General features: G+C 36.4%; 2 protein-coding genes across 3 annotated transcripts; one reads left to right on the top strand and one right to left on the bottom strand.

The window, feature by feature from the left end:
- Window positions 1–915: 915 nt before the first annotated feature.
- Window positions 916–2,733, top strand: sfr1 (SWI5-dependent homologous recombination repair protein 1). Of its 2 annotated transcripts, none has more exons than XM_066679856.1 (3): window positions 916–1,241; window positions 1,757–2,101; window positions 2,222–2,700. In XM_066679856.1, the coding sequence occupies exons 1-3, from the start codon at window positions 1,164–1,166 to the stop codon at window positions 2,411–2,413; spliced, it is 615 nt and encodes a 204-aa protein (XP_066535953.1). In that variant the 5' UTR covers window positions 916–1,163; the 3' UTR covers window positions 2,414–2,700. The 2 variants fall into 2 exon arrangements, with proteins under 2 accessions (XP_066535953.1, XP_066535956.1); XM_066679859.1 differs by having other exon boundaries at window positions 1,213–1,348; window positions 2,222–2,733.
- On the bottom strand, window positions 2,656–26,722 carry cfap43 (cilia and flagella associated protein 43). Its single transcript, XM_066679855.1, has 38 exons — window positions 26,670–26,722; window positions 26,241–26,494; window positions 25,997–26,093; window positions 25,061–25,228; window positions 24,789–24,939; window positions 22,809–22,956; window positions 22,250–22,332; window positions 21,905–22,036; window positions 21,469–21,585; window positions 21,156–21,236; window positions 20,761–20,909; window positions 20,480–20,583; window positions 20,237–20,401; window positions 19,938–20,101; window positions 18,379–18,546; window positions 18,153–18,283; window positions 16,213–16,384; window positions 15,420–15,533; window positions 14,470–14,547; window positions 13,921–14,046; window positions 13,612–13,716; window positions 13,366–13,482; window positions 13,083–13,271; window positions 12,730–12,936; window positions 11,440–11,529; window positions 9,853–9,933; window positions 9,636–9,761; window positions 8,971–9,090; window positions 8,026–8,133; window positions 7,720–7,806; window positions 7,537–7,625; window positions 6,623–6,833; window positions 5,970–6,082; window positions 5,505–5,664; window positions 5,180–5,344; window positions 4,658–4,738; window positions 4,410–4,563; window positions 2,656–2,983 (listed from the first exon to the last, which is right to left on the bottom strand). The coding sequence occupies exons 1-38, from the start codon at window positions 26,696–26,698 to the stop codon at window positions 2,808–2,810; spliced, it is 5,010 nt and encodes a 1,669-aa protein (XP_066535952.1). The 5' UTR covers window positions 26,699–26,722; the 3' UTR covers window positions 2,656–2,807.
- Window positions 26,723–27,551: the final 829 nt, after the last annotated feature.

Below are 27,551 nucleotides of genomic sequence, written 5' to 3'. Positions count from 1 at the left end.
AAACATGTCTGTTATAGATGAATAAAGGTTAGAGAAGCCCAGACTTTAAAGACGAGGAAGTGTGGTGAAGGACTGTTTGCTGAAGAACACAGCAAACATACATACAATTTATGACTTGAAACTATTATTTCTATAATCCATTTACTATATCATTATCAAGTATGAGAGGAACAACCACTGTTGTAGCCTTGTTTTAATGTATAAAAACCGGAGTTGTAATGATTCCACAAGGCAAATATATATAAAAAATATATGTCTATTCAAAGTTATAGACATTGGTTGGATGTGAAATTGATTCACTGAATAAAAACTGAAGTAAAATACAATACAACTGATGTAATTCTTGACATTGATAGTGATAGGATTTATTTAAAGTGAATAAGAAAAAATGCACTTTATACCCAGAAATAACTTTTATTTTTGGCCAATTAATTATTTTATTGATTGTATATTATCATTTTAAATAATACAATTAATCCTATATAAACAGGACATGGTCTGCTATCTTGATAAATTACCGATAGTTATGCTGCGTTCGAGTAATGACGTAAACTGGGAAATACCATTTTTCCGCTAGTAAATTTCACCCGAACGGCGGACAATTCGTATTTACCGCTGGTAAACTCGGGATTCGCGAGTTTACGAGATTTGACATTTCATCTGTTCCCTAGGAGAAAATGGCAAATATGCATTCGAATAGTTTTATTATGCATGTTTACTGTAATTAAAAGACAAATATTTTGATCAGATTTGTTATTACTCAAAAAACGTTTAGTTGTTATTAAACGATAAATCACTTTTTGGGGACATGTTGTGTATAATGGGTGGATTCAGCCAAGCTCCCGAACGGTGTGAAGTCGGTATCATACAACCATCCGATGAGCTCCCGAACGTAGCATTAAAACGCAGCAATACAGTGTAAACTACATTTCCCATACACCCTGTGTGCTTTGCGGAAATGACGTTTCCGGTGGTACGCTAGAAATGCTCTGCTTAAAAACAATGCTGTTTCTCGTTACTTATATCGATTTGTAGTTCGTTATTTAACTGAACTGTGTTGGTTAATTGCTTGTGAGACCAATTTTTGTGAGCAGCATAGATGCCTCTTCTGTTCCGTACTGCAGCTTTAGCTTTAGCCGTAAAAATCCTTCCACAGAAAGCCTATGGATAAAACACCAGAGAGAGTCTCACTAACGTTAGAGCAGCAGCCTCCTGCTCCTCATGGATCCAGTGCGAGAAAGGTAGTTGTAGTTAAGATTACATTTCGAATCTACTTTTCATTAAATCGCACCCGCTGACTTTACTGGCTTTAAATGCTAGAGTGTTTGTAAATACTGGGCTGAGACAGGTAACTATGTCTAAATATATCCAATTATGCTGCCCTTAATTGTATTTACTCAGAAAGACCATTAAACATTGTATCCTATCACCAGTCTGGAATTTTACAGTCACGGATTGTTTGTATAAAGTTATATAACCGATCTAACTCATCAGCTAACTCATGAAGCTTGTTCTGAGTTGGCTCAGATGTGTTAGGACAGGGCAAAACATCTGATTCATTTCAGAAAAGCTCTGCATCCCTGTGCTATTAATAAAATACATGAATCAGAAATTAAAGTATACAGAGTTAGAAGTTTGATTTAATATCCAGACCTCAATATAGGACAGAAATGCTCTCCCTAGTCCAGAAGAGCTAAGGGGGGGCTTTTGAATTAGACTTCTTTCATGGTTTGATTTTGTTTCCATATGTTTCTAGGCAATGAGTGCCACCCTGAAGGCCAGGTTAAAAAGAGCACATCCTTCCTTTACATCTCCTCTTGGTGTGGTTAAACGACTTAAAATAGATGAGGATGAGTTACCAGAGACCTTAAATCAAGAGAAAGACCAGACTGGACCAGCAGACAAAGAGGCTGAGATTGATGTGAATAGAAATGAGACCAAGAGGGACCTTACAAACTGTATGAAGAATTTTGAATCTCAAAGCTCTCTTCAGCTCTCTCGAAGTGAGTTACTTCAGCTTCGAGAAAAACTGAAGAAGGGTGTTAAGGAAAAATCTGAGACTCTGCGAAGGCTCAAGATGGTCAAAATGTACAGAAAGAAGGTAAATATCTTCAGTTTTGACCCAATGTTTGTTAAAACATTAAGAAATAATCAAGCTGATTTAATCACTAACTAAATATTCTTTTTTTCTTCTCTGTGTTGTCATTAATTCTGACATTAGAATGACCTGGCGAAGCTGCAAGATCTGATAAATAAATGGAGGCACTGTTCTCAAGCAGTTCTTTATGAACTTCAAACTGAACTGCCCACAGATGGCCGGAAAGCCAGTCTTTCTCAGCTCATTGACCATTTTGGGCTTGAAGACAGTATGCTGCACTTTGATAGGATAGAGGAGGACTTCACAGACTGCTGATAAACACAGTGTATTTTTTTTTGTAATAGTTCACTTTCAGGTAATTGCATTTTGTTTGTTCACGACTATTAAAACCACAATCAGGGGTTTGAAATTACAGCATTAGTAAGCATGGGCCTTAATTTAACAAAGGAAAGGTGACAAGAACTTTTTTGACACAACTAACTATGGCTTTACCAACCCTTGATTGTGGTTTTATCATACTTTAATACTCTTGTGTTTTTCTAGTTACATGTGGAACGTATTTGACAACAAGATGTGACTAAACATTTCTTTGTAATTTATTATACTTGAATTTTGCACGTTTTTATTCATTTGACACTTGTTGCCTTTATAATTGCCTGTTAAATTAGATGGATTTGTGAATAAAAACATTCCTATTTATTCTCTTGTATCAGTCATATTTCAGTTGAGCAAGAGCAGGGAATGTCTTCATTCTCATACGTTCCACCTCAGCTCTCAGTATGGAAATTTCCTTTGCCTGTGCTTTGGCCTGTTCCACAAGCTCCTTCCTCTCCAGGATATCTTGATAATGCTCCACTGCTTTATCCTGTTGGTTCTCCTCCTTTGCTGAAGAGAAAATAAAACATTTATGGCTGCAATTCCCACTAACTGAAAGTAAAGAACTAGTGAGCAACATTTTACACTATTGTTTAAGTATATCTTGTCATTAAGACAAAAAAAAAAATAAAGAATATTCAGCGTTACTATGTCAGGTACATAAACAAAACCCTTACAAAAGATACTACTCTCTGTTTCAGTTTCAACATTCACAAAAGTGTAATATCAGCTTATACTTGTGCTTTTCAGAACACTGTCCACCTTACAAAGGCTTGGGCATGTACCTGTTAACATTTACTCCATAGTTTTAATGTAATTAAAAGATTAATTCCACTTATTGTATTTTACATCATTCTATCAGGTAGCTTGTAGAAACAAACAGGTCTTTAGTCATTTCATTTAACTCCTAAATACTACAAATAAACTGTAAAATATGAAGAACATGAGTAAAAACCTGTTAGCTGCATTCTTTCTGTGCCTGAGAGAACCTGTTTGGAAAATGGTATTCTACATTGCACCGTTTGTGTTTACACTGAATCCCTATCACTTATTTTAAAAGACCCTCCCTAATGCTCGTAATTTCACCACCATGTTTGTGTTTAGCTTAAACAATATGGCAGATACTTTACAGATACAGGTTTAGAAAATGTACATTTACTGATGGTCATTATGTGTACTAATGCATTTTTATTTATGATACAGAGAGAAAATTAAGATTGTAATTGTTAATAAACAGCCCTGCATCAACAAGGCCTTAGTACTAGCAAACTAGGTGAACACCACTGGTCATCATAGATTAGATAGCATTGTGTTCTTGGAAGGGATCATTTATAATGAATCTTGATTGAAGCATTATTAAGATTTTACGTTCCTACTTCCACGTGAACTATCCTGACTTGGTAAGTTTCTTATAAACTGAGAATTTCACATTTGCATGAATGACTTGGTTCTATTATTAATTATAATCATACACAGGATAAGATGTAATATATATATATATATATATATATATATATATATATATATATATATATATCCTATGCCAATCCATTAGAGCCTCACATAGGGCCACCACATTCTCTTCTTAATTGCATTCATAAAATTTCTATTTGAATCCTACACCTCCATGCCCATCACATGCGTACCCAAACCACCCACTGCATCACCAGTTCTTCGTGGAGGTCATCAGGTAGACCACCCCTTATCAGTGTTTCGCTGAATTAAGTCCATGACACCTCCAGACGGTTCAACAGTGAAGTCTGGCATCCCAGACCTACCCTCCTCCAAGCCAGCTTTACAGTTCTACCGTACCTTTTACCATCAACAACCATTCTAATAGTTAAATAATGCAGAATTGTCAAAAATCTGTGGAATTCTTTTTATAATTTAAATGTTGCTTTCTTTAAATAATTAAATCTTTCATGAATAGAAATACCTATTCCCTCATAGATTTTTGCTCTTTCTGCAACCATAATTTCCATGCTTGCAAGTTGCAGATCTAGAGCTGCATTCTTCTCCTTCTTCAGTGTGGCCTGTCTGTTCAGCTGCTTTATCAGCTTCTTACAGTTTTCGTCGTTCTTCATCTGAGTCTAGACAAAGGATTGAAGTCAAAAAGTGTGTTTTTTTTTTTTTGGTTTTCTTTAAAACTAATTTCTCTTTATTTTAAAGAAGAGCCATGCTTACCTTCTCTTGTAATGTTATGGTCTTCTCTAGAGTTGATAACTGCTTTGACATTCTGTTGTCATGGTCTGTCTCACTCAGGTACTTAAGGAAGAAAAGTCTGATAGTCATCTAGAAGAAGTCATCTGATATCACAACAAATCTATTTTCACAAATTTGACCTTCTTTAGTCTTGTTGGCTAAACTGGATCAGAGCTGTTTAATTGTACAGAGAAGAAATCAGACCTAAGTTTACCCATATTTAAGTAGGTAAGCATCTCTGCTATTCCTGTGACCTTTATAACAGATATGAGCTCTTTTGTAATCCACACTATTCAGTCTTAGGCATCTGTACATAATTTGTGGTGAATGGCTGGCACTGCACTTACTTAATGAATTTCCCAATCCTGCTTGAAAGACGGGTGTGAACTCCTTACTTGTACCTTATACCAAAGGTTTTTTTCTAATGCTTTAGTCAATTTTTCAGTTGAATTATATAGCAGGGTTCTGTAGGACATAGTAATAATTTGTTCATTTATTCTTTACCTCTTGGAGTTCCTGAGACACATGCAGTCTCTGGATTTCTCTGGCTTTGTTGTTGAGGTCTTCCATCAACATCCTCATTCTCTTATGCTCCCATTCCTGCTGAATGATTCCTTTACGGAAGTCTTTGCATTCTATCATGCTGGCTATCTTCTGCTCTCCTAAAGTCTGACAGAAAGACGTGTGTGCAGACACTTCACATTCCCTTATTATAGTCTTATTAGTGTAGTCAAAATTATTTCACTTAAAATGTATACTGTATAGATCCTGAGGTGATTATAATAGGCATTGTCAGAAAGTAAAGCAAAAAGTGAGATTTTTGAAGTACCCTGATGGTGTTGTTCAAGTCCTCCACAACACTACGGTGAAGCAGCTGAGAGTCTGAATAATCTGCAACAAAATCTCCACTCTCCACCTCGACCTGACCCTGTTTTATCAGAATCTGAACCATAATGTCTGAGCAGAACCTCATCTTCTGTTCTCGCAGACTGATGAAAAACACAAAATGTAAATAGTGCTGTGTCTGTTGTTCGAACATATTAAAGGCACTAGGACATGCTGAAAGTTAATATCGTTTTTTACATGATAATCAGCACAATTACACAAAAAGTGAATGGAAGAAAAACAATCTATATTCTTACACAATACTGATATTTTGCCCTTTTACAGAAAATATTTTACAGAAAAAGATGCTGTTCCATTTTATTCACAAAGAAAATGTTATGTTATTGTGTTATTAAATTTTACAACCATTTTTACAATTCTTACACTCTTGTATCAATTTGTTTCTCACCCAGTAAGCTCATCAGTCAGATTCTTTATTTCCATTTTGGCATTTTCATCCTCATTTATTCTCCTTTGTAGAAATGCATGCATGTCTGCTAGAATCAGTGCCTTCATTTTCACCTGTCACCAAAAATAAAAAACAAAAACAGATTTATTAGCAATGTATTTAAAAGATTTATCTGAAAGGACATGTTCATATTAGCCATTTTCTTAGCTGACATTTGTCAGTTAATCAAATCCATATCTTTGGCTGAGTAACTGAATTAGGGAGAAGCAGATTTAAGGGCAGACTGCTCTAACAATATATCATAATAAATGTGCTTTTATTGTCATTGTACAATGTACAATAAAATTCTTCCACTGCATTTAACGCATCTGGGCAGTGAACACACTCACACATACTAGGGGCAATGAGCAACAGTTGAGGGTTAGGTGCCTTGCTCAAGGGCACTTCAGCCATGGATTTCGTTCACTCCCCCCTGCCACCAGTCGTAGGGATCAAAACAGGGACCTTTCAGTCCCAAACCTGCTTTTCTAACCATTACTCCACGAGAGCCCCATTTAATTGACTAAAATTAAATGATCTACATTTTACTGCACAAAACCTTCTATCACTAGAGATTCCTAAAACTCATAGGCACATCTTAGGTAATGTCTCACCCGTTGTTCACTCTCCACCTTAGCCCTTCTGGCCAAGCAAAATCTCGCCCACACTGCCGGATCCAAACTCTCTGGCATGTTCTCTGGAGCGTCAAGCTCCTCCATGGCCTTCATCATCTGCGTCAGCTCTTCTGTGGCTGTTCGGCCGGAAAGAGGACGCTCCTTAAAAGGACTTTTGCTGCTGTCTGTCTGAGTCTTTATCTTCTGCACTCTGAGAAACAGCACCCACATCTCTCACTTCACCTCAGTAGGCAAACTGAAGATTAGCTGTTTTAGTGATAGCTAAATTACAGTATATGATTCCTCCATCACAGATAAATAGTTAGAACATCAGTTTTTCAAATATGTTTGTACTTTTTGCTGGAATATTAATTCATAGATACCCATAGCAAACATATTTATCTGTGGTAAATTTTGGAATTTAATAAGCATCTATAGAAAGCTACAGCAATGCTGCATTTTTTAAATATTTTTTTAACAAAAAGACATGCTTAATAAAGTAGAAAAATATATATAATATATGCATATATTTGTTTTACTCTTTGAATTTCAGAATCAGAATTCTCAGTAGTTGAACCCATTGATACTCTGGTGTGGATTAAACGTAGTGTGGAATAAAGTGAAGTGAAAATGGTAACTCACTTTTAGAAAATCTTTTTAGTCTATTGTTAGGTATAATCTGGGTCTGGAAACTGTCTTTAGACTATTCTTAAATGACAGTCCTTGACAAGACTCACCAGTCCAAATGAATCAGTTAAGCACTGTCACATTAATTCAATTCTACATCTGAATGGAGCACTTATCCCTATTTTTTAATGTAATCACATATTAAGTAACTACAGTGTAACACGTACAGGACAAATGCATCCAACTGAATAAAAAAGTTATTGCTTTATTTAACCCAATGAAAGTACCTGGGTCTGCGTTTGTAAAGTTTACAGAGCTGGTCAACAATGTGGGCAGGAACATCTGAGAAATCTTTGCGAAATCCTTTGTCAAGAAGCTTTGAAAAGAACACAACATTTTAGAGGGTATCTGACAAATTACTGGGCTTGGACATAGCTTTGCATTAAGTGTATGGACAATAATGTTCCTACTTTATCCTCAGCTACTGCATTGTCGTGTGTCTCTCGAAATTCTTCCACATCGTCTTGGTATTTTTTCAAAGCTTTCCCAAATTCATTCTGGCAACAGAAAGCTGTGACTCATACACAGAACTATTTTATATAAAGTAGAAAACAGTCTGACATTCACACAAGTTTGTTCATGCACTACCTGTCTGTCTCATCAGCAGCATGGTAATTATCTTTAGAAAAGTGCATCACTCGTGTTTCTTCTGGAACACTACACGTAAGGACATTGTAAAACAAGAAACCCAACAACAGTATCCGAACAAACTGTACCTTAAGAGCTCTCGCTTTCTCCAGTTTGTGGTTTAGATCTTTTTCTCTGTTTAGCATCTGTTCTTCAATCAGTAAGGAATAAGCCAGATTGGCAATCTTTAGCTCCTCCTGGGGTAAAAGCCATTTAAAACCCATCATGTACTTTTTGAATATACCAGCAGTAACAAATGTTAAAATTCACGAACAACGAGGGATCCATTTGGAACAGGCTACAACGTCCTTCTCTTACCATTTTACTAAGTGATAATCAGTGATTGAAGCAAACTGTAGCTGTGTTTGTACAGAAAAATCCTTTGGACATTACCTCTCATCTATTTGATTATGGTAATGCAGTTTACAGATACAATTTACCTCTCTGCAGTCTGTCTTACTACAAATGTTTCATTGAGCTGGCCCTCTTTGACACATGTCACAGTATTCACTAATTTCCAGAAATCTCCATGACTCTCCGCCACCCTATTTACAAATCCTCCATCAAGTAATATCTGCTCAGTAGATTACCTAGTCCTCCTTCAAAATCTAATTTCAAACAAAGAATTATTTGTGTTCTGCTGCTACAAATGACTGCAAAACATTGCAAAGTAAAAAAGTACACTTCTAATTCTGATTTTAAGCATTAAAGGATTTAGTGGTGTGTTAGATTCTCTTTTCATTATTTTATAGACTCAGTATTATGAAGTTATGAGTTTTTTATTTTCCTTTATTTATTTTAGCCTGCCACCTAGTAGCCTTTTCTACTTGCCATGTCCTTAGTGTAACTAAGAACACTGTCACTAGTGGAACAAAAACTCCAAATATTTGTATATACACAACTACTTTGTAATTGGCAGGTGGTGTTTTATTTTGATGTAAAAAAAAATCCTAATTAATAAAAATGAAACATTTTATTTTTAAATCCATTGTGTTTGAAGAGATGATGAGCAGATGTGCACTCTATCAGCTTACCTGATATATCACCATCTCAGATTTCAACTTCTTTTCAAACAGCTTTCTCAGTGTTTCATCAAAGGCCTTTGTGGCATCTTTAATGGATGTCTGCAGTTTTTTCATCTCTGCCTCCAAGGTCTGTAAAGCAAAAAAACTTTATAGGTTCTATATACACACGATATACAGTCTGAAGCTTTGAAAAGAGAAACCCAAATATTAAGTAACTTGGTGCCTCGTGTAAAGTGTATTTTTTGGCATGAAAAATAATTCCTTCTGATGGAAAATCTACTAAGTTCAAATGCACAAGTGACTTATAAAGATCTATTTTAACCCCAGTTTACAAATATATATATAACGTTATCATGCAGCATAATTTATATTTCTTAGAACAGTTTGAAACAGCATTAAAGACTGTTAAGATATATTGATGTGTAAACTATTTTCGTTCCTTAATTAACTAATTACCAAGTACATATCCTGTTAATAACCGCGACCCTGAAATGGAGAAGCGGAGAAGAAAATGATGATGATGATGATAACCTGTTAATAGTGTATAGAGAAAAGAATGTGTGGTTTTCACAAGGGCCTGTGAAGTTTCAGGACTTAAATGGCTGCCTGTGTTTTAATGGAAAACACAAGTCAGAACTTATTAATAGATTAAATCAATGGGCATGATATCAAACTTTTCTGTATTTCTCCCGTTCTTCACTGAGCTCCTTTATTTTTTTCTCATATTCTTTGAAGATTTTTTTCTCCTCTTCTGTCCACTGAAGCTCTGGCTTATCCATGAATTCAGGTTGTGGCACTTCCTTTAGTTAAAAAAATTAAAAAAACAAAAACTTAAATCATTTAAAATCACTGCATTCTGAATGTTGGACAGTAAAATGTTGGCCATAATACCGTTCTCAGGATGTCTTCTTTTTTGACCTCTAGCACCCCACCCATCATATCACCCAGAGCTCTGTCTCTGATATTGTCACCCTACACAGAAAATGGAAAGCAATAAGAGATCAAAGGACAGTCTTGACACTTCTCTTAAGCCTAAAGATGCAGAGAACGGGGGTTGCTTATTTCACAACAATAAGGGATTTTACAATCATCTTCTGTAAGTGCTTCATCCTGTTCAGAGTAGCTTTGGGTCTGGAGACTACATGCAATCATGAGGTGCAAGGCAGGAAAACACCCTGTACAGTGTGCACCATTCCATTACAGCGCATCACACACTCACTCACTCACACACATACAAAAGCAATTTCACACAGTCACTTATTCAGAAGACAGTGACCCTTGGCAGTGACTGAATAATACCCTGAAATTCTGGAGCTTTGTAACAGTGACACCACCTGCAGCAACACCAAACCACCATGGAATTGATTTGTGTATGTTATATTATACATTGGGGCAGCACATGGTGCAAAAGGTAGTACCACTATCACACAGCTTCAGCGTCATGGGGTTGTGGGTTCGAGCCCTGCTCCAGGTGACTGCCTGTGAGGAGTTTGGTGTGTTCTCCCTGTGTCTGTGTGGGTCCAAAAAAAAACACATTGGTAGGTGAATTGGCTACTCAAAAGTGTCCATAGATGCAGGACGGACTCAGACTGTTTGAAGGGCAGGGGCTAAAACATAATAAGGGCACTTAGTCACAACACGGGGCCCCACTAGCACCATGTATGATAAAAGTTTTCATCCTTTATTTACTTAAATTTAACATCACATTTTTAGAAAATGTGATTACACATATAATAACATTGCAAATATAAATGATCATGGCACCAACTTTGGGAAAGCCTGTCCCAGAAGGGGTGTTTCAAAGGCACTGCATCATGTTTTCTCACTTGGAAGGGCATCTGAGGTTGCACGTCACATGTTTTTTTTTAATAACAAAGGAGATGTTGAACTCATTGTGGGGGCACATATAGGGCACTATATAGCAGTTTCTCTACTGACGAGGCTTCCATTAGGAAACGTACCTATATACTCTCAGTTGTAGATATGCCCTTTGTATTCCATTTTCTCTACTAGAAGGGGCACAACAGAGGACACTTAATAATGCACCCTCATCTATTGAAAGGCAGCCATATAAGGGCACTTCTTAAGACACATTATCAAATGTTCTTGCTCTAGGACACATCATCACAATTTATTGCAGGAAATGGCACCCAAGGGAGCAGTTATTTATTTGCCATATGAAGGGCAGAAATGGCACTCCCTCCAGAGTGTGTTCCATATAGCGCCCAGTGATTCTGGGTAGGCTCCGGACCCACCACGACCCTGAACTGGATAAGTGGTTACAGACACAGAATAAATTAATACAAATTATACATTCATTTTTTTTAATAAAGTAAATTATTTTGACAGTTTTGTTATTCCTTTTATATCAAGTAAATCAATAAAAGATTTTAATCAATGCTGAAAATGAACAGAAAATGACTCGAAAAGTATTTGCCTACAGTAGTTCTTCTGTGCCTTTTTGCAGTAACTCTATACCTTGGCTGCAAACTGCCTTTGCTCCTCTTCCTTTCTCTGGTCCTCCTCTCTCTGCCTCTGCTCCGGTGTAAGGTATTTCTCGACCTTGATCTTGAAAACACATAGAAACCTTTTGTCCTCAATAACACAAATCAAACTTAAAATGGGGGATGGTCTTATGATCAGAAATATCTTTAGAACAATAATAATTACTTCAAAAGTTCATTTTTGTGGAAGATTTACCAGCAAAGCTTCACATTCTCAAACCTTGGCCAGATGTTTTAGGTGCTTGCCCTGACCTGTTGCCTGAAATCTAGAAGCCTCTACTATTAAATTTTTTTAAATGTTCCTCTGTTCAAACTTAGAGCAATAAAATTATGTGGAATGAGTTTTGGCATGAATTTCTCTTTGGAGCTCTGCTGCCCACACTTTTTTGGTTTGAGATCAGTCTGATGATTGCAGTGTCCTTCTACAACTTGCAAAATACACCCCTGGGCACAGCATAAAGTAAGATGTTATAGATGCTTCTTCAATCCTATTGTTTAACAGCTCATTTGTATGTAAAATGTAAAAGTTGCTCATCTTCCCTTACACTGCAGGTTCCTAGATTTTTGGAGACAATTTTCTCCAAACTCAAGCCCCTTGTTCTATCTTCACTGACAAAAAAGTGAATGTTGTTTATTTGTATGTTTCCTGTAAAGTTTTTTTCTTTGTCTTTATTATTCACCTTCACCTTTGTAAATCCCAATTCAATAAATGGTTTGTTTTGTCTGTTTTCTGTTCTCTCCAGTTTGCTTGGCATAAGATCTACTCAATACTTTTAAGAGATTTATCAACACAAAATCAAATCAAAAACAAATCAACACATACATTATATTACTTAACTTTACTAGTATGATGATGTGTCAACCGACTAAACAAAAAAACTGCTACAAGTTTTCAACACGACTCCATGTTACATTGAAATAGAGCTTTATCTGTTATGTGTAATTATTTAAATAAATAAATAAATAAAACAAAAGTGACACTTCTGAGATTCTCCTAGTTTGATAACAAATGTACTAAATGGAAACATTACTTAAACATAATGTTGGGGTCAAATGACATTCTAATATGTTGACAACACAGACTGGTTTTCTGTCAACACAATTTTAGAAGTTCAGTTAAATCAATTTTTAAGGCACTTGAGTAACCTGCTACTGAAGATGGCAAATTATCTTTACAGTGTGGGATATGTGTAGAAATTATTATTTTCTTGCATATCTTTGACCAGAAAATGGAGGCTAAAATCAATCTAAGTCCCGCAGTTACCTCAGAGTCGTTGACTGTGAATGCTCTTTCCGGCCTCTCATTGTCTGTCAGAGTTGGCTGCCACAAGCTCTCCTGCAGCCCCAGCTCAGTCATAATCTCCATGATTCGGCTGTTCTTGTCTCTCACACGGCTGATCTCCTGCTCCTTCTGCTTATACACGGCCTCAAATTCCGTATTGAAAGTAGTTTTCACGTTGTAGATAACATCCTAAAATAAAAATAAAATTAATTATATATCAGCATCCTGCAAAATGTTTTAAAAATAGAGTTTTACTATGGAGATTGAGATTTTAACTTTCATTTGCAATTTCAAATTATTCAGCAGTGATATATTTATAAATTGAGCCATGACACCTGGAGCAGGGTGATTTGGTTGAGCTTCTGTTCCCTGGTGTGCAGGTGGAATTGGCTGTATAGATAAGGGTTCGAGCCTCCATACTGAGAGCTCAGACTGCCAGACAATGCTGAGCTCTGTGCCTCATGCCCTTCCTCCTCCTCCTCTTCCTTCTGTACCGGAGTTTTATTCATCTCCAGAATTTCTTGCTGGGGTTTGTGCATAACAGGTCCAATAAGATAATTTACAATAACATATTTTTATGATATAAATTGTAATACTAATAGACATATACATATATACATTAGAGTTGGCGTGTTCGGTTTTGCGGATGGTCTCCACCCTGTTGAGCTCTTCCAGTTCCTTTGCTGTGCGTTCCTTCATGGGGTAGTTTTTCACTTCATTCTCAGAATGGAAGGCCTAGTTGAGAGACAAACCTCATTATACTAATAACTATAAAACAAATACACAAAAAGACATTCTTAATTCCTTTGTAAAAATGTGTTTATGAGACATAAATCTTCACAATCTGAATCTGTGTTTATTTACCTTTATAGCTTTCCCTTTGACTGTCATGGAATCCCAATATTCTTTTTTGAGGACCTCACGCAGGTAGCATTTGGCCTGATTGTCCAGCTCAATCTCATTTCGGACCTTATGTAATTAATTCACAGCAGATGACAAATGACAAGGAGATTTCAATCTCAGTAAACTAGGCTGCTTACAAATTTTTTGGTTATGTTTACAGATGTCTGATTATCTTTCTCAAAATAAGACATTAATGGTATATGGCTAATAGATCAATCCTGTTCAGAGTAATAACATCATACTTTACTGTAAAGTGTAAACACTTGTTACCCTGGAGACCTCCTGCTCTCCCTCTGCCTGAAGTCTCTTCTGCTCCTCCACATCCAGGTTAAACTCCAGCTGCTCCAGCTTCTCCATGTCTGGCAGGCTCTCATTCTCACACATCATAACCTGGATCTGCCCAGAAGAAGAGCCCAGGTTTAGTGAATTCTAGCCATCTGTTTTCACTCTTTCCAGTGTTTTTCAATTTCTTTTTGTTTAACGCTTTTTTTTTTTGTGTGGATCTGAGACCCCTCATAGAAGCAATATTAGCATGTTTCAGAACATGAGAAGGCACTGTGAGATGAACCAAGACTGAGATAGGAAAGCCATCTCCCTCAAGTTGGCACTGGGTACCAAAACATAAAACAGAAAAGCTTAAGCACTTAATTCAATTAAATTTTATGGTTCTTTTTTTTTTGTTTCTAAGAAGAGTTTGCATAAGAGACACTTTTAGACTTGGAAATCATACATGGTTTTTCATTAACTAGCAGCCAGAGCACAATCTTTGGTAATTAAAAATGGAACCACAAAAAAATTAATTAAACATGTTCTTTGTACTGTTTCTCGAAGTTCCTTCATGTTCATCTTAAGACTCTTCTTAATGTCTGCAAACTGCTGGCTCTCCTCCTTCAGAACCTGTGGAGATAGCAATCTTTATTCAGACTCAGCCACGGGTGGAAGTAAGTAGATGATAATCATGATTATAAACACATGCAGTATACTGGAGATCTCTCAAGATTCATGATTGATAACCCAATTGCAGTACACATTCCAGGGCAATCCATAAATTAAACCCCACGATTATGATCTTGCTCCACAGCAATGCCTCACAGCTTCACAATGCTGAACAGATGTGAGATGTGATAAACTGGGTTAAAACTGTACGGCAGTTGGGATGCATGAAGCACATTGAGTAATACCATATAAATATAAGACAAGATCTATTATTGTGAAACTCAACACTGCACTGTTGTGTGCCCGCAGTAGTCCTACAAAGCATTTAACCTCTATAATATCATACATCTTCATTCCATTACAAAGTTTAAACAAGGCCCAAAACCACAATACAAACAGTAGTACAGTTTTTACATGCTTCTTCTCTGATATAACATACATTTGTTTGAAGAATGAGGAAATATATTATTAATATATGTCAACTTTCTAAATTTTTCTTCTTTTAATTGTTTTCCCTGTGGTCTATTTATCACATATGTACAGTTATATATAACATAATCAGTAACAACTTACCCATGTTTATTGATCTATTGATAAAATAAAAAAAACAACAGACTGTTTTTGTTACATTGTATTTAAATGAATGGACAAATGTGTTGGTTTTTATGACACCAGATAATGAAAATGAATTTAAGCAGGCTGTTTTTGCAGCTTAGTCTCAATATATGAATGGAACAGCGTTTATGTAATACATCAAACTCAAGTAAGATCATCAGTCAAACAATGTTACTTAAAATACTTGTTATTAAATGTCACACTTTGAGAACCCTTACCATATCTAGTTTTTCATCCAGCCACGTGCCATTGCAGGGAGTTGTAGAGGGCAGACTAGTGTTGCTCTCATCCTGGCCAGTGATACCAGTTTTCATCTGGCTCCTCTCACTGACCTGCATAAGACAAAAAATTCATAACCTTGTTTCCAAACAACATAAAAGCTGAGAAAAATGAAATGTAGCAGGCTCTGTTCCAGTGGCTTGGAATTTTGGATCCACTTCAGTTCTACCTCAGAACTGGAATTTGACCGGTTTTGACCTGCACTTGTATGAAAATATGCTTGACTGGCAGCAGTTACCCTTCTGCACCTCACGTTTATTACCACGGCTTATTTGTTTTCAGAAATCAAATGTCAGTAACTGTAAAATGACTAAATTACTTTCATATCTTTTTATTTAGATTTCTGAGGGAGCTTTTATCTCATTTTAAATATTAGTAACATCTTCTATAATAGCACTGGTTAAAAGTCTGTGTTCTGACAATAATTACAGTAATTAAATCACAGATATATGAAACAGAAAAAATAATGTAAAAAATATCAAATTTTGATTTTAAAACTTGGTAAATTGTTCTATAAAGAGTTGCAATTTATATTTGAATACCCCTCAAACTTCACTAGGCTGAATTCTGATACATACTGATACAGATCCACTTAATAATAAAGTGTTATAGTGACTTCAGCATCACATAATATATCAGTGTGAGTGAAAAGCATCAGAGTTAACCTTTTCTTTTGGTTGAAGTCAGTTTTTGGAGGAATTCTAAACAGTGGATGGTTATATGTTTCTCTACCTCTCCTGTGTGAGACTGTACTGATGCTAGTTGGTACTGAGCCTGTGGTTCCCAGTCAGCCATGCTGCCAAGGATGTGGTTCTCAGAGGACACCACTGCCATAAAGGATGCCATCATGGACAGGTCATTTTGGGTGGTGGTGTTTGCTTTTCCAGGTTCAGCCTTCTTTATCCTGTTTGGTTTAAAAACATTTTGTATTCACACATTCTAAATCATGTAAAATTATAATCTTATTTTTTTGTCCAAATATCATACTGTCAATATCACTGAATATTTTTAACATAAAAGTTAAAACAATTCCAATTTATGCGTGATATTACAAATTCCCAAAAGCATCTTAGAACAAAGAACTAACTCACTATCACACTGAACACTCTCTCTACCTTTTAAGATGATCTTAAGACTAAGATGTTTTTGGGAAACATAAAATCTACAGGTGAATCACAATCAATTATAATATCATCGAAAAGTTTATTTATTTCTTTAACTCAATTAAAAAAGTGAAACTCATATTGTATAGATGCATTACAAACAGAGTGATCTATTTCAAGGCTTTATTTTTTGTAATGTTGATGATTATAGCTCACAGCCAATGAAAACCCAAAAGTCATTATCTCAAAAAATTTGAATAATCATCACAAAACACCTGCAAAGTTTTCCAAAGCCTTTAAAATGGTCCTTTAGTCTGGTTCAGTAGGCTGCACAATCATGGGGAAGACTGCTCACTTGACAGATGTCCAGAAGGCAGTCATTGACACCCTCCTGCTGTATCCAAGCATATTAATGGTAAGTTGATTGGAAGGAAAAAGTTTGGTAGAAAAAGGTGCACAAGCAACATGGATAATCGCAGGTTTGAAAGGATTGTCAAGAAAAGGCCATTCAGAAATTTGGGGGAGATTCACAAGGAGTGGAGAGCTGCTGGAGTCAGTGCTTCAAGAGTCACCACACACGAACGTATCCAGGACATGGGCTACAACTGTCGCATTCCTTGTGTCAAGCAACTCATGACACAGAGACAACACCAGAAGCGTTGGGCCAAGGAGAAAAAGGACTGGACTGGTGCTCAGTGGTCCAGAGTCTTGTTTTCAGATGAAAGTAAATTTCATCATTTGGAAATCAAGGTCCCAGAGTATGGAGGAAGAGTGGAGAGGTACTGTGTGAAGGTTCCAGTGATGGTTAGGGGAGCCATCTCATCTGCTGGTGTTGGCCCACTGTTATATCAAGTCCAAAGTCAGTGCAGCCATCCACCAGGAAATTTTAGAGCACTTTATGCTTCCCTCTGCTGACAAGATTTATGGAGATGTGGATTTCATTTTCCAGCACACACACTGCCAAAAGTACCAATAACTGTTTTAATAACCACAGTATCACTGCGCTTGAGTGGCCAGCAAACTCACTTGACCTAAACACCATAGAGGATAAATAGGGTATTGTCAAGAGGGAGATGAGAGACACCAGACCCAACAATGCAGATGAGCTGAAGCCACTATCAGTGCAACCTGGGCTTCCATAAGAATTCAGCAGTGCCACAAGCAGATTGCCTCTATGCCATGTTGATGCAGTAAAAAAAGGAGTCCCAACCAAGTATTGAGTCCATATACTGTGCATTCTTTTCAGTAGGCCAACATTTCTGTGTGAAAAATAATTTTTTTATTGGTCTTTTATAATATTTTTATTTTCTGAGCTAAAGAATTTTGGGTTTTCTTTGGCTGCAAGCCATAATCTAAAGAAATAAATGCTTGAAATAGATCACCCTGTTTGTAATGAATCTATATAACATATGAGTTTCACATTTTTAATTGAAATACTGAAATAAATTAACTTTTTTGATGATATTCTAATTTATTGAGATTCACCCATAGCTCTATTTCAAACACTGAGCATTTTGACTCACATTGTTACATGGCTGGCACACACAAGACTTTTTTTTTTTTTTTTACCTCAGACTACTACAGACCATAGAGCCATCTTTGAGACCAGTGGTGATTAGTGTCTGACTGTCAGCCGTAAATGACACAGAACATATACCTCCCAGCCAGCAGGAATGGCACTGCATCTGCACATAGCTTTCCTGTGTGTGATAGATTAGGTAAAAACAAATGGCTTCAAATACAATGATATTTTAAGTCAGTTGTGTATAAGCTAATATCAAACAAAAGATGTTACCACAGCGGAGATGTCATGAATTCGAAGTAGTCCACCTCTGCTGACAGAGGCCAGCCAGTTCTGATGGGGTGAGAGATAGACTGATGCAGGACCCAGAGGATGACCCTCTACCTCTTTCTCTGGACACAATGGAACCGCTTCCTTTGTGCTGGGAAATGTACCTAAAATCTATCAAGCACATAAAACATGTCTGTCAAGCATAATACTTAACACAATCACTGGGACAATATAATATAAATGCTACTTATATAAAGAGTCATAGACCACTTTTTTCCATTCAGAATGGCCACTAAATGTGCTGCTTGCAATTTCAATCAAATGCACTTTCTGTAAAATTCTAACTTTTTTCCCCCCTCACGGTTTCCTTGTTCTTCAGTCTGTTTACAGACTGTACTCAGCCCTGGGTCTGCAAATGAGAAACAAATGTGTCTGGGACTCAGAAACACAACGAACACTAAATTGAGGGGAGTTCAAACATGAGTCATTCAACATAATCATATACAGTGCTATATTTAAACCAGTGTGTTATTGATTTCCTTAATCCATATCTAGTCCCAAATGTGTCAGTAACATTTTGTCCTCTTCAAAGGCACACTAACATTCCAACAAGCAAGTGGCTTTCTGATTTATTACTCAGGCTTTCTGATTTATTACTCTTGTACATTTAAAATGGCTACAAGAGATATTTCCGAGGAGACTGGATACAAGATAATCCAGAAAAAGTTGCAAACAATGTCAAAAAACTGCACAATGCACTATACCCAAATAAAAAAAAGCAATGTAATTACAGATGTCGCAATCTGATCTCAGAGAGGGGTATATGACCAGATCAAGGCATTTTCATCAGTATAACTCACCAGTATCGTCTTTACTGAGCACGAGCCTAAATCCTTTGTTTTACGTTAGTGGTCACATGGGTGTCATAAAAAGAGAAGACAATTTGTGGGAGGGCAAGGCTAAAATGTTTGCAATGTGGAAAAAATTTAAATTTGAGAACAAAACCAGCCAAACAATAAAGACATATTATATGACTCATTTTGAGTGTTGAATGAGTGAGTGTGTGTCGCCCTGTGAAGGACTGGCGCCCCCTCCAGGGTGTGTTCCTGCCTTGCGCTCAGAGATTCTGGGTAGGCTCAGGCAATGAATGAATGAATTTTGAGTGTTCAAGGTTTACAACTGCAAAGATGTACTAAGTGGAATTCATACAAGCTATTCATAAATACAGATTATATTCATGTAGTTATTTTGTAAAAATTATAAATAAATAAAAACATGAACCTACAGCTTGGGTGTAGGCATTTTTTGTTAAGGCACCGCAGATCAGTTCAGTTCTCAAGAAAATAAATATATTGGATTGACTTTAATAACTTGGAGTGTGTACTGGGCAACAGTATTATTTAAGAAACTACAAGTACTGGATCAAGACTCAATATCAGAATATACTCAGTATTTAATGAATCAGACTGGGATTGGAGGCAAAGAAAATTGCTTGGGACATCCTTAATTATAACATATTTTAAGTTAGCTAAACACAACAAAACACAGAGAACATATCATACCTCTGGAAGTTGGAAGCTCTGCAGGACTTTCTTCTGTGGGCAATAGGCAAAAATAGTTTTTGTACCCAGAACACATGAGGAAAGAGAGTGCGGAGATTCATATACGCAGCTGTGAAGAACGTCTTGGCGCAGATAACCCTGTAGGTTCACACAACCCTCTGCACCTACAAGCAGGACCTCACTCAGTACCACTGGCAGAGTTAATATAACATATACATGTGTAGAAGGCTTTTACAGTTAAACATTACTTTGGCAAGCTAATACAAAGGTCAATGTTTTTTCCCTATTTTCATGTCTACCTGTGATCCTCTGAACAGAAACTGAAAAGAGCAGCAGGATGTTCCCCTCTTTCTGTTCCATCTTCTTCTGCTGCTGTTTTTTACCATCACAGAGCACCAGTACTTTGAGCTGCATGCTCTCTTTCTGATACTGGGTGGACAGGCTCACAGTGGCACCCATTCCCTCTGAAAAGAATGATAAACCATGTTAGTCACAGATAATCTTATACTTACAAAATAGCTTTAAATATAGCTGTAATTTACCTGTGCATCCAATAACCTCAAATTTTTTGGATGGCCGTGCATCCAGGATAAATATGTGAGGATCTGATGCTCCCGTGATCAGGAAATTACCCCCTTGATCAAAACTGTTGGAGACAGTTTTATTTTATAAATAAGTTAATATTAATAAATGAATATTAACACTAACACTCCAAAAGCAAAGGCATATACATGGACCAAATTTTCAGTTTATCACTCATAACTACTACAATATTAGTAAGTAAAACAGGGGTAAGAAATCAATGAAATCACTAGGCACTCACACTAAATGATCTACAGCCATGTGGTAGAGATGGACTCTATGAATCAGTCGAGGCCGCTCCTTCAATGTGAGGTCCACAAATAAAACATGCCCAGTGACTGTACCCACAGCAATATACTGAGCTATTGGACAGCATGCCATGCTGGTCACCTGCACTCAAGCACATCAAACAAACAAATAAATGAGTACACATACTGGACACCTGTCACTTGATTTGCCACATAGTCCACAGCATTTGGCAAGTAACGTAATCTAATTACAATTCTAATCATATAACAGAGAAAAGGACCTGTAGTGTACCACGATTTGCTTATAGAGTGGGGAACTGAACCCTGGTTTGCCAACTAAATCCATAATAGGTGGCTGGTGCAAATTGTATTTTTTTCCCCAACTAACATTTGTCTGCAGAGGGATGGAAGCAACACACACTCCTGCATCCAGTGACCACAGCTGCAGTTCTCCATGCTCTCTGACTGACTAGAATGCAAACATCCAAACACACACACAAAGCATATAAATTTAAGTCAAGGAATAGCAAATATCTGTATAAAAAATAAAAGTAAGGCTTAGATTATGTTAAAAAAGCCATCTAAAACAATAAACATTTGTAGAAGGTCCAAATAGATCTCACAGAATATATAACTATCAATCATTTTCATTCATCTTCAAGTCATTTGTGCCAATCAAAAACATGTTGTCTTTATTTTACCACACAGATGTTATTTTCAGTGTGCAATGGAGCAGCAGCCACAAAGTTTCCACACAGAACATCCAGGACTTTGACGACCTGGTCTGTGAGCCCTCTTCTGTATCTGTAAATGCATCCCTGAAAAATGCAGATAATCAGTACAGGCACTGAACATTCATTGGTAGTTTCAATAATCTCCATATGTTTGTGGAAATAATCCATGAAAATATGACTTTGCTAAATGGACTTTGGAGATGTACTAAGTATTTCATGATGTAGCACATGCAGTTTGTAAATCCACAGCTTTGACTTCAACATCATATATTTACACAGGACAAATTCATTAGGTTTCTATGAAGTGTAACATTCCGAGTATACCAGTCAGAACCTGTAGACAGAATCTGGCATAAGATAGAATTCACCATAAGACAAGCATTTTTACAGATGTAACACCTACAGTGGTGGTAGAAAGCAGCAGTGTTTCATAGTCAGGAGAACAGCAAACGTTTAAGGCAGGTTCATCCAATTCCCAGCTCTCCACCACCTCCACATGATTCTTTTTAATCTGAATGTTTCGTAAAACACAATCCTGCAACAAAAATAATGATATAGGATAAGAAGCTAATCTCATCCAACATTAGAGAATGCAAAGGTGAACAGTTTATAGCCACAAGCTTGAAAAAGACATTCAATGCCTGTTTTAGTAAGGTATTGTATAGCAGTGTAATAGCCCATTTTGCCAATAGCACAATGTGGCTTCTGCAGTATGACTTTTAGAGAAAGGGAAAAGAGATACGCATACAGTTCCTGTAGCAAATATTCCATTGGTGTGTGGTTTCAGGCTACGAAAACTGCCTTCCTGTATGGCAAGACGTCCTCTGTCATCTGTATAAAAAGATTGAATAAAGTTTTTCTAAGCTACAGTCAAAAAAGATAAACAATGTTTAATTTTCAAGTGGACAGCAACATGTTCTTTTTACTCAACTGCAGTTATACTTTTGCCAGCGTTGGTCAAATGATATAATTTGATTTAATTTGATTGTTGGGGAAAAATATAACACAATATATGAAGCATATGTTTGTTTCTTTTTTTCAGTAAAAAAAAAAAAACGTTAATTTAAAGACTTAATTTACCTTAGAAACACACCCACAATCCTAATTTGATTTGCATGTCTGACTATGTACTCATATACAATACTGACTGGATTTGTACACTCAGATATTCTCTTGTATAGATCTAAATATGTTTTTGAAGTTATTACTGTATTTTTTACTCATATATATTTAACTTACTAACAGTAAGGATTCACATTAATGTACAGATCTCAGACTAAATAAAATGTGCACTTTACATGATTTACCAGTGTTTGGCTTGTAGAGGACAGACACAAGCAGAGTTTCCGGGTTTACTAACAGCAGAAATCCTTCCCTGCTCCCCACATACAGCTGTGAAGAAACTGACCAGCAGATGGCACTTGGGCACAGCCTCTGCTTCACTTCCTTCTGTGGCTGTTAAAGCAAAAAATAAATATATAAATATATGAATAATGTAAACAAGTCAGAGCAGCTCAATGTGAAAAATTGTATGACTTCTAAACTTCATTTATATCAGCCTGACTGTAATTGTGATTGTTTTTAAATAGATTGAACTCAGAGAAATCTTTCATCCCTTTGTGAAAGAACTAAACACACCGAAGTCTAATTTTGTATTAAATTTCATTTTTAATACATGGACTTTAAACAACTTTGAGAATATAACATTGTACACTGTATGGACAAAATTATGGAGGCAAACTTCTTAATCAATGAATTCTTGTGTTTAGTTCAGTTCATTTCAGTTCATCAAATCAAGCATTTAGCAAGGGATCTGCTTTTACAAGCATTTCTGAAATAATGGGTCATTCTAAAGGGCTCACTGTAATAAGGCGTCATTGGTGCAGTCAGTTCCTGAAATGTTTTCACTCCTTGATATTCCATGACAAACAATTACTGGTTCACGAGTGCTGAGCTGCAAAGCGCATAGAAACACCAACAATCTGCTGACTCTATAACTGTAATTAGTTCCAATCCTCCTCTGGCCTTAACATCAGCACAAAAATTATGTGCCAGAAGCTGCATGGCAAGGGTTTTAAAGGTTGAGTAGCTACATACAAGCTTTACGTAATGAAACACAATACCAAGTGTCGAATGCAGTAGTTTAAAGCAAGCTGCCCCTGTACTCTGGAGCAGTGAATGTGTGTTCTGTGGAGTGAAGAATCACACTTCTCATGCAGGATAATGGACTTGTCTGAGTCTGGAGAATGCCCACCTAACAGCACTGTGCCAACTGTTAACGTTGGTGGTGGATGGACAATGCTATAGGGTAGTTTTTCAGGATTTGGCCTATGCCCCTTAGTTCCAGTGAAGGGACATCTTTATGCTTCAACAAAACAAGACATATTGAACAATTGTATACTTTGTGAGATCAGTTTGGGGAAGGTCACAAATCAAAGTCCAAAAAGGCATGACTGAGTGAGTTTGGTGTGGAAGAACTTGACTGGCTCACACAGAGCTCTAGTGGTAACCCCATCTAAGACCTTTCAGATGACCTACAAGGGAGAATTTTAAACTGGGCCTCTCATCTATTAGAGAAAACCTTTTCTTTTGTCATCTGTCTGTTAAACAAAAATTCAAGTGAACTGTCAAATTACAATCATAAAAACCTCTGTAGGTATAATGTGACATTTTGTCCATAGAGTGTACCAGAGGTGTAAACCTAAAAGAGACTAATTCTGTTAAAAAAAAGTAACCACTCCCAGAGATTGCTAAATTCATGTGGACATGTGTGCAAATAAAGTAACTGGTAAGTAATAGATATTAACCCATAAGAGCTTGTGGTGACATGTGTGTTACAAACTCTTTATAAGGTTTGGAAAGTTACCTACACAACTTTATATTTCACTTATATCATGATGTCTTTAAGTGACATTTACTGAAAGTCCTGGATACAGTGTGATTGATGAGGACATAGAGAACAGAGAAATGCTTGCTTTAAAAGTATGTTTCTTTCTAAAGTGTGTTCCAACATTTTTATCAATTCAAATACTTTCGTAACCTGTCCTATGTCACATAATCTAATCTCATTTAAAGAACGCAATGTTGAAATACAGCTTACAAAACGGGTGATGTTTACGTTGGGGCTATAACCCCCAAAAAATACACTGAAAAAAATATACAGCAAGAAAATGTGTTTCATGTTTCGTTGGTCTGCTTTATTTTTCTCATAATTTAGCTTTAAACTGAACAATCTGGGCTCTTATGGGTTAATAAAAATAGCACAGTAAGTCAGTGTATAGGAGTACCACAAATGTATCTGATCTGTCACCAATCAGCCCTGCAATAGCTGAAGTTGGCATCTGAGGACCATAGTATGTCAGCTTCCCACTGGACACATGAGAAGGGATGACTTTTCGCTCAACAACAGAGCCATCGGCAGCAGGAAGATCAATAGCACTATCACATACAGATAAATAAATTATTCTTCATGAATAGATGAACAGAACAATGATGTCTACCACTTCGTCAACGTTAAATCTAATAAGAGTGACATCTGCTGGTGAGAGACTATACTAACCTGGGCTTCATTATATGAAAGTTGTTATTTCTCTCAATACTCCAAACTGTGAGAGACTTAGAGTTTACAGCACAGATTTGCTGCCAGTTCATTGGATTGAAAGCCAGTGATGTAATGTCCTCTTCAGCCTGTGGATGGCTACAAAGTGGAACTCCACTTTCCCAGTTCCTAAGAAAATGCAAATTCTATCAACTATAAAAAGAAACACCAGCTGCCTTTGAGCCTCACCTACGTTCTTTGCACTTATTCAAGATTCAAGGTTAATTCTGCAGGTTGTTTAGACATAATCAGGAGTACAGCAGTTATGGATACATCCAAATATATTAAAAAGGGGAAGGTAATATATAAAAAGTATTTTTAGAGCTTAGGTCCCACTGATATCACTGCATGTGATTTAAATCAAATGCTACCTGAAGACAAATTTCAAAGAATCCTCAAAAAGTTAATTAGATCGTATTTTGCTACATATTTTAAATTGCACTTGTGCTGTTCTTTTATCAAATAAAAATTTGTACTGCATAACATTTATAAAACAAATATCTCCAGCATATTACATTTTCAGTAATTCTAATTAAATGCAACATTGTGTTACAGATGCAAACAATGTTGTATATATTACAACTACCTGCTTAAACCTGTAAATATTTATTTCTATTATATATATTAAATTAAATAATTAGTGTCATTCACTGTCATTCAAAAAGACAGGCAATCGTGTTAAAAACTAAAGCCAAAAGAAAAGCTTTAAATTGTTTTAATTTTAATTATGAACATAAAAAATACACACTCTTCATACATTAATCACCCCTAACATCTAAACAAATAATGTGCTAAAATTAAAATGCTTGAGACCTACGGTACGTATCAAGTAACTATATGTTTTCATATATGCAAAAGACAAATGGATGGGGCAGAGACAAAAACAAATCACCTTACCATAGTGTGATAGTGTAATCGGGCAAAGATGAGCTGCAGGCTAAATATGGACCAGCATCACTCAGAGCCAGTGCTGTGTAGGCCAGTATAGCAGTGCCTGCAAAACAAAGGACAAACCATATGTAGAATTTGGAAAATATGTCACCATGTTTCACATTAGTGTCTATGGGTAGATTGACTGTGACTGTGGAAATCTGAAAAGCATATCATCCAGAAGTCATTAGATCTGAACAAATTCACACACCTTTAAGTTCACACTTTAAGGAAAGCTCAGGGTAACTGTACACAAATAAGGATGGATTAAGTTTCTGTTCAGAAAATGCCAGAATCCTGCAGAGTCCATTTGCTGTGAAGACCCCAAGGCCACGGCCAGGACACTGGAGCACACTTCTCTTTTTTGTCTCCACGTTGAGGAAAACGATGTAATTTCCACAGGAGAAGCAGGCAGTATTCTTATCCACAAACTCAACATTGCTGCTGGTAAACCCCTGCACCCACCTTGAGGAAGCACAGAAGAAGGAGATAATTTATTATTGGGTTAAAATGGCTGTTTATTACAAGAGCAAACTGCAACTTGCAACTTAGACGCTGCCCAGTGAAATAGTGAAGTTGCTGTGTTCTTGTTTAAAACTCTGACAACTCCACAAAACTCCCCAAAGTCTTTGTTACTGACCTCACTTCTAAACTCCCAAAACCATCCATTACTCTGCGGCTCTGCTCAGTGCGAGCTACACAACTGAGTTTGTATCTGTCTGTTTACCTGGCAACCAGAAGCCCGCCTCTGAAAACACGTGGGCTGGCCTCTCGATTTCTATTGGCCGCTAAACAAACAAATAGGTACAAAAGGGGAAATTAATTTTCAGTAGTCTATAATAACAACAATAATAGTAACAACAACATGTTGACATGTATTAGTAACAATCTATGAAAATCAGGAAGGCCAATCGTGTCCTTAGCTGTTGTTTGTTAATCTTGGCGGACCTTTTTTGGTCATTTTGCTTGTTTTTTTTTTTCCAACAATTATAGAATTAGCAATGTTAAACAGTATTATATCATCAATTTGATCATTCCTTTTGGCCAAATATCATTTTCACACGTGTAATTTTGACCAGTATTTATTTTATTTTAATTTATACGGAAACAAACCTAAAATCTATTGCTTTATCCAAAAACAACAACAAAAAAGGCCATTAAGACAGTGAATATTTGCCCTTTATTTAAAGTCTTTGTATGACTTTAAATTCCAAGCAACTATTTTTTCTACAATACATAGACTATAAGAAAGTTTATTAATGTGATTATATTTAATTTATTTATCTTTATTTTCCAGCTTTACATCTCCATAATAAATAAATAAATACAAGTTTTCTATTCATCAGAACCTGTCTGCAAAAAGTAAAAGTATACAACAACAACAAAAAATCTAGCTTTATCTTGCTCAAGGGAACTCGTTTACACACCCCATTCTATTAATTCTCATATTGTAAAATCCATAAAAGCTATTTTCAGTACTTATTCTATGAAAATATTAAAAATAAAACATATATACATATAT

This window comes from Hoplias malabaricus, chromosome 8, assembly GCF_029633855.1.
Source record: "Hoplias malabaricus isolate fHopMal1 chromosome 8, fHopMal1.hap1, whole genome shotgun sequence".
NCBI classification, from domain to species: domain Eukaryota; kingdom Metazoa; phylum Chordata; class Actinopteri; order Characiformes; family Erythrinidae; genus Hoplias; species Hoplias malabaricus.
The sequence above is the reverse complement of the archived record's forward strand: the minus strand, read 5'-3'. Positions and strand labels throughout refer to the sequence as shown.